Source organism: Otolemur garnettii, unplaced genomic scaffold (genome assembly GCF_000181295.1).
Source record: "Otolemur garnettii isolate 467f Iridium unplaced genomic scaffold, OtoGar3 scaffold00014, whole genome shotgun sequence".
NCBI classification, from domain to species: Eukaryota; Metazoa; Chordata; class Mammalia; order Primates; family Galagidae; genus Otolemur; species Otolemur garnettii.
Window position 1 is genome coordinate 29,455,826 of NW_003852409.1, and position 15,857 is coordinate 29,471,682.

Below are 15,857 nucleotides of genomic sequence, written 5' to 3' on the forward strand. Positions count from 1 at the left end.
TTTTTTAAAAAAAACCCAATGCCCAGCCCTGACTTCTGCGGGCTGAGCTCATGCCAAAAAATAAGAACTTAGGGTGAATTGGGCCACAGCTTTTGGGGGGCCAACAGAGAAGGTCATGGTACCCAGAGCACAGAGAAGGGCAGAGGGTAGTTATCTGTTGGTACTGCTGCTCTGTGACCTTGAACCAGTACCCTGCACCTTGGTATGCTCATCTGTAAAATGGGGATAGGAACAGGTTTTCCTGTCAGGGTTCTGTGAGGATTTCATGAGGCAATACAGGCAGATGGTAATTGAGTAATCTCAGTGCTCAGTACTATTAATGGGACAGAAAACTGAATCAGCAGTGTTCTGTTCAAACCAGGTCTGACGGAAGCTGAACAGGTCACCCCAAAACCCAGGGTGGTGGTAAGAAGGAGCTGTATCTGGGACCTATAGATCCAACCAATACTGGGGAGACTGCTCCCAAATTATGGAGACCCTAGCAAGGGTGATGGACAGGGCATTTGGGACACATGTGGGACGGACAAGGGCAGAGAAGGGCAGACTTCTGCAGCGTGCCTTCTTCATGCCAGCACAGTGCTGAGGGCTTTAAATGCATTTAACTCTCACAACAACCCTATGATTGGGTCATTCCCATTTTATAGATGAAGAATTTGAGGCTCAGAGAGGTTAAATAAATGTCTTGCACAAAGTCACACAGTGAGAAAGTTATAGAGCCAGGATGGAACCCTGGGCTATGCCCACTGATTTACACTGACAGCTCACTGTATCCTCATGCTGAGAAGCAGGCAGTGTGTTCAGCCCACTATACAGATAAGTAAGCTGAGGCTTGGGAAGATGTAATCACTTGCCCTGTCACCAGTCAGCAAAATGGCAGACCAGGCAGTTGAACCCAGGTTTATCTGATTTCAGCAACCCTGCCTGTGGTTGGGCCTGCTTCTCAGGGGCTTCTTGGGGGGCTGTCACCACCAGTCCCTCCATTGTGAGAGGCACTGAGGGGGGGAATGAGAGCTCACAGAGAAGAAGGGACCCCACTGGTGCCCCCCAACCCCTCCTGCACCTGCCATTAGTAGCTCTCACCCCAGCATGGTAGACAAAGGCAGCCCCATAATTGGGAGCGAGTATTTCATGCATCCCCCCCGATGTTTTATTGGGTAGAGAGATGCTTGGAGACCAAACGGATGGCGCATTCCATTTATAAAGTGCATGCGGTTTGTTTTATATCCTGAGTTTTTGCAATCTAGATAACAGATGATGCCCCGAGTGGCTGGCGCTGCCTCTGTAATGGCGGCACCGGGCCTTTGGAGAAGTATTAATAATAGATTGTGTTGATGAGTTTGGAGAAAGTAGCAATCGACCCCCTGCTGCCAAGGCATTAGCGTGGCTGTTCTGAATGCAGCCAGCATGGTGGCACTGACTGCAAATGCGGGTCACCCACCCTATTGCCCCCCTGTACAGCCTGAGAAGGTCTCTCTGGGAACCGCCCAGTGTGTACTGACCCTGGCCTAGGACCCTGACCCTGCTGTGCCAGCAGAGACACACACAGCCAGTGACTATTTGGTCACAGGCCATAGAGGTCAGGCAGCACACCTCTGTAGGGCCCCTAGAACAGGCAGTATAGGGAAGACCAGAGGGGCAGTAGGGGGAAGGAGGCAGTGGCATCCTACATATAAGAGGCACAGGTTCTGCAAACCTGAGCTGTTTTCTCAGCCCCTCAGTAGAGCTGGAGGGCCAAACAGATTCCTAGGGCCCCTGCCTAAAGTTGCCATGGACAGTTGGGTAGTTTGTACCCTGAACATACCCAGCCTAAGAGCCAAATTAGAGCCAAAATCCAGCTTTCAGCCCATGTTCCCCTTGAACAGCCATGCACTTTGTAGGCTAGTGGAGTTCTCCCTGTCTGGAGCAGAAAGCCTGGCCTCAGTCTTGGCTCACCCCAGAACTCACTCACCTGCTGTGCAAACGCTGAGGTCACCTAGAGGATCAGATGGAGCCAGGTCCTGCATTGTGGAACCAGTAGAGTTGGGCACTGATGGGGACATGCACTGTCACTCTGCTCTGATAGTCACCAAGTTATATGCTCAATATCATTGAATCCTGATGACAGCCTTCAAGCTCCCCTGACATCCCATTTTACAGCAGAGAAAACTGAGGCCAGAGGGAAGCTCAGGGGAACAGAGGAGGCCACCTCCCCTACACTGGGGCATCAGAGAAGGCTTCCAGAGGAGGTGGCCTTGGAGCTGGGCGTTGCAGGATGAGTAGGAGCCTGCTGGGTAGAATGGAGGTAGGTAGTAGGGGTTACTAGGGGTACCCTCAAGCTGAGTTCCTGGCTAGTGCCAGGACAGCAGGCAGAGATGGAATTGACCCTGTCCACCTGCCCACTAGTTCGCTGTGGGCGGTGCTGATGGCAGCCCCGGGAAGGGAGGCAGGCAAGTGCCTCCTGTTTATGGCCATTTCTGTTCCAGAACCGATTAGTAGAGAATTGCAGCTGTAATCTGTGCCCGCAATGGCGGGCCATAAAGAGGGATGGGATGTGCACAGCGCTCCCAAGGTGGCGCCCGCAGACGTGGCCCAGGGACGCAGGGAATGAAAAATGGTTTTAATTCCCTCCCAGCAGCAATAATTTGATTCTTCATAAATTTTTCCATCAAAGTGTTGTTGAGGCTGAGTTCCCACAGAGCAGGGCACGTGACGGGGTGGGGGGTGCTGGGAGCAGTGGTCAGCAGGCACGGGCAGGGTGTTCCATCCCCCATCTCCACAGACAAACATGGGTGGGCATGTCCAGGCCTGGCCAGCATGTGCCCAGATTTGTCTGTGGAGATGGGAGATGGAACACCTTTGTCCCATCTGGACCAGACCAAGGCTGAGTGTTGGCTGTAGCATTTACTACTCATGTGGCCCTGAACAAGCAGCTCTGCCTCCTAGCACCTCAATTTCCTTATCTCTAAGATGGGGTTAATATTCATTCTTACCTCTTAGGGTTGTTGCAAGGATTAAATGCGTCTCTGCACGTAAGGTTGTTAGCACAGCACCTGGCATGCTGCACATGCTCAGTACATATCTGCTCACAATGGCGGTACGGAAGCTGAAACGGAGGCATTACCCAAGCCAAGGGACAGAGAAAGAACATGTTAAAAGGCTCTGCCACTATTATGGTGCTTTGGAGAAGCCATAGGCTGCTATGTGGGCCTCAGGCTAGGGAAGCAGAAGATGGTGAGGGAAGAGAAAGGATCATGACAGGCCTTGAGCATCAGGCTCAAGAGCTTGGATGTTCCCCTAAGGCAGTGGTTCTCAACCTTCCTAATGCTGCAATATATTTTCATTACTAAAAAGGGGTTGCGACCCACAGGTTGAGAACCACTTCCCTAAGGGAACTAGGGAGCCATGGAAGAGTCTGGAGCAAAGAGTCATCATGATCAGATGTGAGTTTTAGAAAGATCCCTGTGGCTCCTGTGTGTGTATGTGTTTGGGGAGGAGGAGTTGTTGAAGGGCTAGAGGGGCCAGGAACCCATGGAGGGGACTGATTGCTGCTCAGACAGGAGAGGAGGAGCCCAAGCAGGGTGGAGGGTTGGACAGGGCTGGGAATTGCTTGGATACAGGGGTGAGTGAGCATCAGGTTGGAGGCAGAGCTGGTCAGGAGTGAGGGTGGAAGGAACTCTTCTCAGGAGGATGTCCTGGCCTGTGGGAAGGTTAAGATGGACTCTGCACACTGCCCTCTAGTGGCCACCTTGTTCCTGAGCATCCCCGCCCAGGAGAGGCACCTCTCATCAGGATGCCCTGCACTCACCTGGGTACCCTTGAGGCAGAAGAATAGGGCTGCAGGTCCCCCACTGTCTGGGCCCATGTCCAGGAGGGTCAGGGTGGCAGGAGGGAGAGGCTCTCAGCATCAGAGTCCTTGGGAGGGACCCCTGAGCCCAGCCAACGCTCCCCTTTGTGCACCTGCAGGCTCTTCGCAGCCAAGTGCAGCGGCTGCATGGAGAAGATCGCCCCCACCGAATTTGTGATGCGGGCGCTGGAGTGCGTGTACCACCTGGGCTGCTTCTGCTGCTGCGTGTGCGAGCGGCAGCTGCGCAAGGGCGACGAGTTTGTGCTCAAGGAGGGCCAGCTGCTGTGCAAGGGTGACTACGAGAAGGAGAAGGACCTGCTCAGCTCCGTGAGCCCTGACGAGTCCGACTCCGGTAAGCCCTGGCCAGAGTGGCGGCAGGCCTTGGGGAAGGGGGCTCAGTGGGGTGTGCTCAGGGGAGTCCTGTCCGGAGACACTGGGCCCTGATCCAGGGCCTGAGCTGCATAGGCACACACATCCATGTGTATATGTACACGCAGACACTCGTGTGCACACTCCCTAAGGCACACATATCCATACATACTGGCATGTATGTGGTCATGTGTGTACACACATGTAACATGTACCTGGAGATGCCCATGCCCTGGAGCATGTATATGTACTCACATATGTGTGACCAAGCATGCAAAAGCCATACCCAGGTAAACACCCACTTAAACATACATATACATGACCCAGCTACTCTACATATGGCTGCCATGGTGGCCTGTGGTTGCACATATGTATACACACACCCTCTTGTCCTCTTACCACCCTTACCCTCTCTGATGTGGCACAGCACCACACCACTGCAGGGTAGGAACCTTTTGGGAAGCAGGGATCTGATGTGTCCTCCCCTCCTTGGCCCCCCAAAGCCTTCAGCAGTGGGGAGCAGACTGTCCTGAGCTATTCCCTGTTTCTCAGCTGGGGGTCCTGGGACCCTCTGGAAAGAGGAAAAGACCCCATTTTCCAGGGTGAAGATACCTCTGTGCTCTGTTCCAGACCCCAAAAGGACTATGCCAGTTTGGTGTCCTCCTGACAAGAAGGGCAAGGCGAGCTGGAATGTGTCTGAAGGAGGGAAAGGCCTGGTGGTGGCCTCAGCCCTTGTCATTCCTGGGAATAGTGGGAAAGGACTTGAGCAGGAAGCATGGAGAGGAGAGGTCCTGGTCTCCCCAGCCCTTTGTGTGACCATGGGCCCCACAGTTGCAGGATCTGCCCGCACAGGAAGAGTTTGTCACTGCTAGGAGCCATGGTGGAGGCAGTGAGCTCTCCATCTGTCACTGCTGTCCCTGGGCAGGACAGCACCATGGCCAGTCCCATTGGTGTCTGGACTCCATGGGAAGAGCAGAGGCTGACCTGGTGCCATGGTCACTTCATACCAGGCCAGGGAAAGGGAGTCCTGGCAGGAGAAGAGTGGCCCCCTTGTTGGGGGCTCATGCTCTGAGGAAGACAGGGCTGGAGGAAGGAGACTAGTCTAGACAAGCAGCAGCAAGAGACCCAGAGGTGGGTGGGGTGCCTCTACCGTCCATCTGGGCTGGCATCTCTGAGACTCACACAGCGGGTGTGGAAGTGGCTGTGGGTGTGTCACTGGGTGAAGACATGTGCTTCTGTGTGCTGTGCATGCCCCTCTTCGTCCCTGCCCACAAGTACAGCCTGTATGTGGGTATTCCTGGGAGCCGTATGTGCTTGGGCCCTTGCAGGCCCATGTGCCAGTCTGCATGTGCATGTGCCGGTGTGCATCTGCGTGTGTGCACACCTGCATGCTGTGCTCATGAACATTCTCGTGAGAATGTCGGGTACGTGTGCCTTTGCCTGTCAAGTCTTCATCCTTGGAAGCTTCAAGGAAGAAACTCTTAGCAGCCTCCTCTTGAGCCACTTGTGTCTGCCTGGCACTGGGCTGGTACAGTGGGAATTGGTTCTCTTTAAGGTGGCATGCTAGCCTGGTCTCCTATGGACCAGAGGTCAGTGAGACAAGGCAAGCCACAGCCAAGCTGTGTCCAGGGAAGGGAGGTAGACTTCATCTTGAGTCTACTGGGGAGCCATGTGGGTATCAGCAGAGGGCAAGGGGGCCATCAGGCAGCAAGTGGCCTGAGGGTACAAGGCTGGGGCCTGGGCCACCCCTCAGCCCAGCTTGATAGGCTGGGTTGTCTCCCCCACAGTGAAGAGTGAGGACGAGGATGGGGACATGAAGCCGGCCAAGGGGCAAGGCAGCCAGAGCAAGGGCAGCGGGGATGACGGGAAGGACCCCAGGAGGCCCAAGCGACCCCGGACCATCCTCACCACACAGCAGCGAAGAGCCTTCAAGGCCTCCTTTGAGGTTTCCTCCAAGCCCTGCCGGAAGGTGAGGGGGACCTGGGGCAGACACCTCACACCCCACCCCCACTGCCTTTCCAGGTCCTACCCCCTCTGCACTTGCTGGGGCAGGATGTCCCGCCATGTCCCTCCACCCACCCACCCCCATGCCCCAAACCTGCCACCTCCCCGCCCCTGCCCCCATGGGCCTAACCTGTCTCCTTCTCTCCGAGCCAGGTCCGAGAGACACTGGCGGCTGAGACGGGCCTCAGTGTGCGTGTGGTCCAGGTCTGGTTTCAGAACCAAAGAGCAAAGGTGAGTGGCCACCTCCAGCCTCTACTAGTCCCGGCCAGGGTGGGAGTAGAGGACAGACAGGAGATGGGTCCACCTGGGGGTGGGGCAGGGAGGACCAGGCCTAAACCATGCTGTCCCCGCAGATGAAGAAGCTGGCCCGGCGGCACCAGCAGCAGCAGGAGCAGCAGAACTCCCAGCGGCTGGGCCAGGGTAAGCTGGGGCTGGGACTGGGGACCGAGGATCCCACTGTCTCTTTTAACTAGATTCCCAGGAAACCTTCACCAAGGCCATCAAAACCCAGGGAACTTCTGCCTTAAACTCTTCAGAGACTGAGAGAAGTAGAAAAGCAATGGGGCCGGGTGATGTGGGGAGGAAGAAGGCAGAAGGGACAGCTGAGTTTCTGCAGTCAGAACAGTGATTTTGTGTAAGGCCTGGGTCTCAGCACTGAGCACAATCCATCCCACTCAGTTCTCACAGAGCCCTACAGAGAAGGGTGTTGCCATTCCCATTTCACAGATGAAGAAACTGAGGTTTGGTGAGATTAAGCAACTTGCCTGGGATCTCTCAGCCAGTGAGGCACAAAGCTGAACCTCAGCCCCAGGCATAAGGCTCATCAATTGTGCTTTTAATAGGATAGCACTGCCTTGCAGCTAGAATTCAGCAGAAATCTCCTGACAGAGTTTGTCAGGGTGCTGAGGAGTCTGCTTGGGTGGTAAGGGACCAGTCTAAGGAAAGGGGTCAGGCTCCCCTACACTGGGCTTTGCTAAAAATGTTGTTTCCACATCAGGATCTGGGGCCAAGACTGGTCTCCTGGGGCCCATGGCAACATTGAGCCTTCAGGGCTGTGAAGGGAGGGTGCAGGGACGGCTGGAGGCAGAGCTGCCTACTCTAAGGCACAGGGCACTGCTGGGCAGCCCCTTCTTCTCAGGACTCAAGGCCAGGCCAGAGCCAGACTAGATGTGGGGCTTGAGAGCCCAGCTTCTCCTTCCTCCTCCCTCTGCCCGTTGTGGGGCTGCAGTCACTGCCTCTGCCCTCCCAGCCAGCTCCTGGGCTGTCTCACCCTCCAATCTTCCTAGCTACCCCCTAGACACAGCCTCCCTGAGAATGTCCCACAGTCTCCCACCCATATTTTACTCCCACCACTGCCCACACGTATATGGCACACCCTGCCCTCCCCGCCTTGTCTCTGAGTGGTACCATAGTCCACCCTGTTGCCCAGGCCAGGAACCCAGGAGTCACCTTGGACCTTCCTGTCCCTCATGCATGGCATTGCTAAGTCAGGGTGTTTTCTTTTCCCGGGTTCTACTCACCCCCGCCTAGGAGTGAGACCCCGGCCCCTCCCCAGACCTCCTTTGTACACTGGCTCCAGCTGTCTCACCCTTACCCTGCTAAGACCACCCCTGGCTTCTGACACCCAGCTAGCCCCCGAAGGCCCTCCATGGCTGAGGTTCCTCTCTCGCTTGTCCCCCCACACTGGTCTCATGTGCTGGCAGTTCTCTAGCCTGGGCCTTTGCTGCCCTCACCTTTGCTGGGTCTGCCAAGTTTCTACTAATTCTTTAAGTCACAGAGAAGGGTTGGACCCCTTCCTCTAGGAAACCTTTCCTGGGCCTCTTTGTCCTAGGTGTGGGACATTGGTGCTCCCAGATGTGGGGTATGCATGGCACATGTAGAATCACCATTACCTAAATGAGGTCCCCTCTCTAGGCCCCTGAGTGGGGGGGAACAGCGAATGGGGTAGGGGGACCCTAGATTTTAGTAAACTGATTCTGGAAGAGGAGCTGAGACATGTCTGGGGAAGGAGCTGGGGAGTGAGGTGTCTGGACAATCTCAGCCTGCAAGGGGCCCCTGGGGAGTCCCAAGGAGGTCAGAAGGGACTCCTGGGAGACATCTGTGGGGCTTCCAGAGAAGCTAGGCCATGAGCGGCTGCCAGGATGGGCCAGGCAGGGCCAGGCAGTGATGGCATGCTCTGCCCCCAGAGGTTTTGTCCAGCCGCATGGAGGGCATGATGGCCTCCTACACGCCGCTGGCCCCGCCGCAGCAGCAGATCGTGGCCATGGAGCAGAGCCCCTATGGCAGCAGCGACCCCTTCCAGCAGGGCCTCACGCCGCCCCAAATGCCAGGTGACCACATGAACCCCTATGGTAAGCCGCCCCACCATCCGCCTACCCCAGCACTGTCCCTACTCCCTGCCCAGCTGGGTAGGACTGGGACCGTGATAACCACCTGCCACTGTGGGCACAGGCAGGCCCAGTCAGTGCAGCCCACCTGCCTCTTCCTGACAGCCAGTCCCTCTGAATAGGACTGGCCAGTAGGCCATCCTGTCTCTCTCTGGCCTCCGGCTGTACAGCCTGCAGGGCTGATGGGGCCCCCAGGAGTCCCAGCCAGCACCCTTGTCCTGATGCCCCTTCTGTCCCCCAGGGAATGACTCCATCTTCCATGACATCGACAGCGATACCTCCTTAACCAGCCTCAGCGACTGCTTCCTCGGATCCTCAGATGTGGGCTCCCTGCAGGCCCGCGTAGGGAACCCCATCGACCGGCTCTACTCCATGCAGAGTTCCTACTTCGCTTCCTGAGAGCCAGCCGGGCGCATGGACGCTTGGGCACAGGGCCTGGGGTGGGACTGCAACCCTAGCAGCTGGCCTGGCTACCCCTACCCTGTTGCCCACATAGACTCTACAGACAGCCATACGGTGCCCTCCCCTTGGGCAGCTGGGCCTGGCTAAAGTGTCCATTGGGCATAGCCAGACCGGCAGATGGACACAGCCTGGGCAGAGGCTGTGTCCTACCCACAGAGACCTTGTCACCCCCAGGGACCCAGAGCTCTCGGATGGCTCTCGGATGCCTCCCAGCCCCACCTCGGCCTCCATCAGCGCTTTCTCCCTCCCCATCTCTTTTTTGGGAAGCTTAAATTCTCTCTATTTTTTTAAACGTCCTCTCTGTGTCCAGCCAACCTCATGGTTCCCATGCCAGCCCCAGGATGATGATGCCTGTGACCTGAGAAGTGTGTGCATCTGGCCCTGTGGTGGTGCCCACCTCCCCCTCCAGCAAGGGCCAGGCCCGCCTGGTCTGCCTGCAGCTATGGGGAAGAGCCCCACAGGTGTGCCAGGCCCACAGCTGCTCTACCTGAGTGGGAGGCACTGGGGGTGGGGGGCTGGGGATGTGGACCGAGCCCAGGCAGACCCAAAGGGAGAGGAGGCACATGCACACACGTGTACAGGCACACCCTGCACATGCACACAGCCCCTGGGATGCTGAAAGGCACGGGGCGCTCTGCAAGCCTGCCCTGCCTTGTCAGGGAGCAGAAAGGAGGCTGGAATGGGGACAGAGGGGAAGAGGAGAGGGAGGTTGAGCTTAAAGCATGTGGACCCAGAGGGGGATGCCTGGACAGGGAGAGCAGAGACAGAGCCTCCAGAACCAGGTAGCATCAGGTCAAACAGCAAGACCTCTGGGTAAACAGGGACCGCAGAAGTACTCACTTGACACTCCACCTGCTGCTTGGCTCCCTCCCAAACCACTCTACCCCTCCCCACACCTCTGGTGCTCTGTCCCATGCAGCCCTAGTCCTGGTCTCTCAGCGCCAGGTGACTCCTGCTGTCCCTCCTAGACGGTCCCTCCTGCAGGGCTCCAGGTTTCCCTGTAAAGGTGTGGGGCAGACATCAGCTGCCAAAAGTGAGCTGGCCCATCACCTCCCCTGCTGTTGATGCCCTGCCTCTGTAATGCAGTCAAGGTCCACTGAGTGTTTGGGCCACATGGCATTGGACACTACTCACCCTGCCCTTCTGTAACTGAATCCCTTGGCACTCACACACAAGTGACGGCTAAGGCGTCTCTTCTCTGGGTGAGTGCAGGATGGGAGGGGGTGTTTACTGTTTAGAACCAGTGAAGGACTGTGACTTTCTTGTTCCGTTCCCTCTTCCTGGATTCAGTCCAGCCTGTGGGGTGTGTCTCTGTGTACATCTCTGTGACCGCTGCTTTGCTCCCTCTCACGTGCATCTGCTGATATGAGGAGTCGTCCCTGAGTATCACTCTAGGTGTGTGGCCCATGGGGGCCTCTCCCTATTTGGCTTTGGCCCATTAACCAGTTCTCCCCTGACGATGCATTCCAACCACATGTCCAGCCCCCTTGCAAGACTGCGGATATTGCAAAAGATCTTGTCCAGTGCCCTTCTGGAAGCAGGTACCCTGTCCCCACCTCAGCTCCAGATGGCTCAGCACAAACCCCATCAAAGCAAGGGAGGGCAGCCTTCCGGGCCCTGGGACTCACTGTGCCCTGTTCAGGTGCTTGCAACCCTGCCTTTAAAGTCCAGCCTAGGCCACCACCCTGAGGTCAGCCTGGTCCAACCCTGGAGTACCTGAGGATGATGAGTGTCCCTCTCCACCTTGGGCCCCTCTGCCTGGCTTTCCCTAGAATCCTCAAGAGTTCACCAACCTGCCTGTGCTTTGCTCCCTGCGTTGTGGGGACCTCAGTCCCTCCAGAGCATTCTGGGCCACCTGCCTCACTCATGCTGGGCTTCTGTACTCACACTTCACCATGCTCTTCCCCAGGGCAGGCCTGTCAGAGGGGAGCACATGGCTCAGTGTCACCCCTCAAGCCTGAGCAGCCAGCTATTCTGGGGCTCTTCCTGTTATAAGCAGAACTTGGCCAAGGACCTCAGTTGAGGTCCTTGGTCCTCCTGTAGCCTCAGCCCCTCCGAAACCCATGCCAGTTCTGGTCCCTTGGGCAGCCACACTGGCTTCTGGAGACATGCTCCCCGTCTTTGCACATTCAGTCTGAATTGTACCAGGGACACATTGCAATCCCAAGAAAGCACCCTGGGCTCTAAGGAGTGTTAAGCTGGAAGAACATCAGACATGGCTCACCCGCTTCACCTCCCTTATTTCAGAGCTGGGAGAGGGCGTGAGACCTGCACGTCGTCTCACAGCAAGCCAGTGTCAGAGCTAGAGCTGAGAACAGGACATGGCAACCCAGTGATCTCCATGTTGGGGCATGACTTGTCTTTAGTTAGCTTGCTGGCCACTGGGGTCACTTCATCCTGCTCTAGAATCTTAGAATCCTCAGGTCCTGCCAGGCCTCTGCTCCCTCTGCCATGCTGGCCTGTGCCAGGAGCTAGCATAGGGACACTCAGACTTGTGCCACACAGATTGTTAAAGCCGAGGAGCCCTCAAAGATACCCCATCAGCCATGTCTAGGAGCCTTCACAGGCTCCCTGACACCAATGCCCACTCTGCCCAGTCCTGGACTAGATATAGGGCCCAGGTGAGCAAGATGTAGGCTCTCTCTCCTAGAAGAAGAGGCCATCATGCTCCATCCTAGCCCTGTCCAGACTTTAGGGACCCATTTCTTTGAGCCTGAGGCTCAAAGAAGGGGGGCGAGGTGTTCAGGGTCACCCAGCAAAAACTGGCAGAGCCGAGCAGGCTCACCAGGGTCTGGGGTGAGCCAAGAGGAGCAGGTTCTCTCTTCATGGGAGGAAGTGCAGCCCCAGTGAGGGCTCCAAGCAGTGGCCAGGACCACTCCTGCCCCTGCCGTGATAAGGGATCACTGTCATGTGGGGCTGGGGTAAGAAACCCAAGGGAAGAGGGTAGTAACTGTGTGGGCTCTGGAGGAAGAGGCAGAATGTGAGAAGTGGGCAGAAGAAGTCTTAGAGAAAAGCCCAGGGAAGTCAAGGCCCAGAAAGTGGAAGGAATTCACCCCAGGTAACAGAGTCAGTCAGAGGGGGACCGGAAGCCAGCACCTCACCTGCCTGCTCCATGAAGCCCGTCAGGTGCTCTGCTATCCTGAGAGACTCTCCTGGAAGCCACAAAGAGGGTACCATGGTCACAGGGGTCAAAGGGCCAGCACAGCTTGTAGAAAAAAGGGTCATGTGCATGGACAGGGTATGGGCAGGCCTGGGCGCCACACCCAGATGAGCAGGGCTGGCACAGGGTTACAGGTCAGCCTCTTCTCCTTCAGGAAGTTCTGCAGACCCTGGCAGTGAGGCAGCCTCCCCTGCCAATCTGGTTGCCCTTTTCACTTAGCCCACTGGGAGTCTCAGCAAGGAAGGAGGATTGGCTGACAGCTGCCTGGCCCCAGCTCGGTGAGGGAGAGCCTGTGCCTCTGGGGCTGGCTCTGCCCCCTGGGGGAAAGGGCTCCACACTCGCACACATGCCCACACACACACACACTCCCGGACGCGCACAGAGACTCACACACCCGCAGTGGATTCATGGGCACAAGCTGCCTGGGGCTGAGGGCAGGAGGGACCCTCCAGCACCTAGCCCTTGGGAGGCACCACTGTAGGTCAGCCCCTTCCCTACCCTGGGGTCCCGCAGGAGCCCAGCCCAGCCCAGTGTGGGGTCCCAGCCACTGGCCATTCCTCTGTTTTCTTTGTACAGACTCTCACTGCCCACCCGCCATCCCCAGACACATTTTATTTAATAACTTGTCATTGTTAAATTATTTATTAGCGTTTACCATATCACCACCCCACCCTGCCCTCCACTCTCACCTTCCACCTCTTCCCACAAAAGCAGAAAATGGAAACAGCAACAAAAAAAGATGAGACATCAGTATATTTGTAAATAAACCAACCTGTACACGCCTGTGGTGCTTCTCCTTGGGGGGCTGGTGGGTGGAGCAGGACGGGGCCCTGCTGGCCCTGAGCCAGTCGTGCATATGATGTTAGCAGGGACAGCCACCAGAGCCAGCAGGCCAGGGAGGACAAAGGGCTTGGGTCCCGGGTCCTGCCAGTCCCATCCCATAACCTCACCCCTGCCATCCCAGCCCCGAACTTTTTCCAGTCTTGAAACAGATGCACAGGATGCGTCTCCATCTCACCGTATTCCACTCATTCATTCATTCAGCCAAGCAGGGTTTGGGAAGGGCCCCTTCAGGGCCAGCCACCTGAGAACTGGGGCTTGGGGTCCCTGTCTCAAGGAAATAGTATGATGGGATAACAGCTCAGTTGAGATACAATGAAGCCTATTACCGGGGTACCCAACCTTGCTTGGAAGAGTGGGGCATCATGGAAGGCTTCTTGGAAGAAGCTACACATTAAGCTGACATCTGAAGTTGCCTGGGAGTGGAGTGGGTTGTTTGGGAGTACCCCAGGCTTCCATAAAAACTCAGAGGCAGGCAAAGTATTGTGCGTCTCTTAACTGCTAAGCTAGCTAAGACTGAGGGGAGGGCCAGACCATCCAGGCTCTGCTGCCCAGTGGAGAATAGACCTGACTAAGGCAGCCTGGATGGAGGCGGGGAGGTGAGGGTTAACGCTTGTGAGAAGTAACAAGGCTTTGACTAGGGTGGTAATGGGAGTAAAAAAGGGCACAGATTCCTGAGATACTGGTGAGGAGGGAGTCAAGGCAACAAATATCTGTGTCCCTGGGTAACAGGAGATAGAGGTGTGGGGAGGGGTGTGTGTGTGAGTTGTGGTCTCTAGGGCATCAAAGTGAAGATGTCCCAGGCCAGGGCCAGGCCTCAAAGGGACCAGGCGCTGAGCACCGGGGTCGTCAGCAGCCAGGAGGATGGTTACTGAGGCACAAGATGCACAAACTCACCAAGAGAGGGGGACGTGGTAGAAGGGGAAACTGAGGCCAAACCCTGAGTGATTACAAGGACTTGGGACTGGCTGTAGCCGTGGGATCTGGGAGGTGGCACAGATAGGGAGAAGGATACGTTTCCTTGAGTCTCAAGTTTCCCCAGAGTACTTTGAGGACCGAGGTGTGTGCACGTGCATTTGTGTCTGGGGGTCGCTTTGCCTGGGTATGTCATGCATAAAGCTGGGTGTCTGCAGGTATTGGTGTGTCACACATGGCTGTGTCTACCAACAACGCTGCTCATATCTGTAAATGAAGTTGGGTGTCCCTGGTGTGTGGGTGTGTTGGTGAGGATTTTTTTTACCTCCACACAGGCATGTCTTTATCTGTGCATCCATCCGGCAGGCCTCTGGGCCTCCTGTCCACAGACTTGATGTCCTAATGTTCTCCCTTTCCCCACCTCTTCTCCCCATCCCTGTGGCAGGGCCACCTCAAAGACATCTTTTGGCATCTGCCTGCCCATGGGCACCAGCGCCCCCTAGAGGCAGGAACCTCCCTGTACCCTCTTCTAGGCTCACTTTTCACCATTCCAGCCACTGCAGCTTCCTGGGGTCCAGAGATGTTGAGGACCTCCAGCTCATCTGTCTCCTCACCAACACCTCAACAACCTGACGCAGGACCCATGTTTCAGAAGAAAAATCCGAGGCTCGGAAGGAGGACAAGACCAGCTCAATATAACAAAGCTAACCAACCAGGGATAGTGGAACCAGGGTTCAAAGCCAGGTTTGGCCACAAACCCATGTCCCTGCCACCACCACAGGCTGCCTCCCCAAGCCCACACTCTCTGTCCCTGCAATCTGGTCCTTCAAGGTCAGGCACAGGGACTCTGTGCACAAGGAAATCCCTGCCTTCAGAGTGCCTCACTGGGGCTCAGAGTAATTGAGTTACTTAGCCCAGGCTGCACAGCACAGAGACAAAATTAAATTGTGTTTATGGGTCCAAGCCCCCGGCCAGGGCTCAGGTGACAGGGGGCCTCTAAGCTCTACCCTGGCCAACAGCCGGCTGCCAACTCTTTTGCCTACAGCAACTGTTTAAAATCCTGTCACTAAAAAATGTGTGAGGGGTGAAGAGGAGGGGACTGTGCTAATCCTCTCCACTATCACTTTCTTGTCTTCTTCCCAAGCCCAGAAGGTACAAGCATGGGATGGGGGAGAAAATATCCCTGGGGACGAGAGAGGTAATGAGGGAAGAACCCCTCTGAACCCCCCTTTCTGGGGGCAGATTTAAACAGGACAAACTCTAGCCAAATGCCTGCCACTGCCACTCACAGGCTTCGACTCTCTGACTTGACTCATGACTCAGAATGGCTCTTATCCCATTGCACAGATGAGAAAACTGAGGCTTAGAGGAAGTAATGTGCTCTGGGGTAATTCTGTTCAGAAACTTGAGGTCAGGGACGGTTTAGGCCATGGATCCTTGCAGGAGCTTAGATGGGGGAGGTCTCAGGAGAGGAGCATGACTGAGCCCACTCACAAAACTGGTCTTCAAGAGATCTGAAGCCCAGGGAGAGAGGCAGGGCCCCCAGTACTGCCTCCAGAATCCCTCCCTGCTGCCAGTCCTGCAGCCTCTCTTGAGAAGGTCAGGAGCCCTGGATTGAGAAGGGGAGGTGGGTCCAACAGTTGCACAGAACAGGACTCAGCCTGGACAGATGGGCACTTAGACTGATGATCTGAAAGGCACGGGAGGGTGGCCAGGAGGAAGGTCACTGCACCTGCTGGGCTGAGCCTTGTGCACCTAGTTTCACTTATTCCTTGCAGCCCTATGGGACAAATTATGTCCATTTGCCAGATGAGGACATTGCCCCTGTACCTCCCAGGACTCCCTATCTTGCAGGCCCCACTGCTCTGCCCTAGACACCTTGTTTGGCTTCTGAGTG

The 15,857-nt window shown here is 56.2% G+C and overlaps 1 protein-coding gene across 2 annotated transcripts in view; it reads left to right on the forward strand.

Moving 5' to 3' along the window:
* LMX1B (LIM homeobox transcription factor 1 beta) overlaps positions 1-9,081 on the forward strand; it is a 76,629-nt gene extending 67,548 nt beyond the window's left edge. The window contains exons 3-8 of one of the 2 annotated variants that reach the window (XM_003785310.1): positions 3,943-4,175; positions 5,980-6,161; positions 6,350-6,427; positions 6,550-6,616; positions 8,383-8,526; positions 8,825-9,081. In XM_003785310.1, coding sequence (XP_003785358.2) covers positions 3,943-4,175; positions 5,980-6,161; positions 6,350-6,427; positions 6,550-6,616; positions 8,383-8,526; positions 8,825-8,982 — 862 coding nt within the window. In that variant the 3' untranslated portion in view covers positions 8,983-9,081. Of the gene's footprint in view, positions 1-3,942; positions 4,176-5,979; positions 6,162-6,349; positions 6,428-6,549; positions 6,617-8,382; positions 8,548-8,824 lie in introns of both variants that reach the window. The other variant, XM_012802379.1, reaches the window with a different exon arrangement.
* The last annotated feature ends 6,776 nt before the right edge of the window (positions 9,082-15,857 follow it).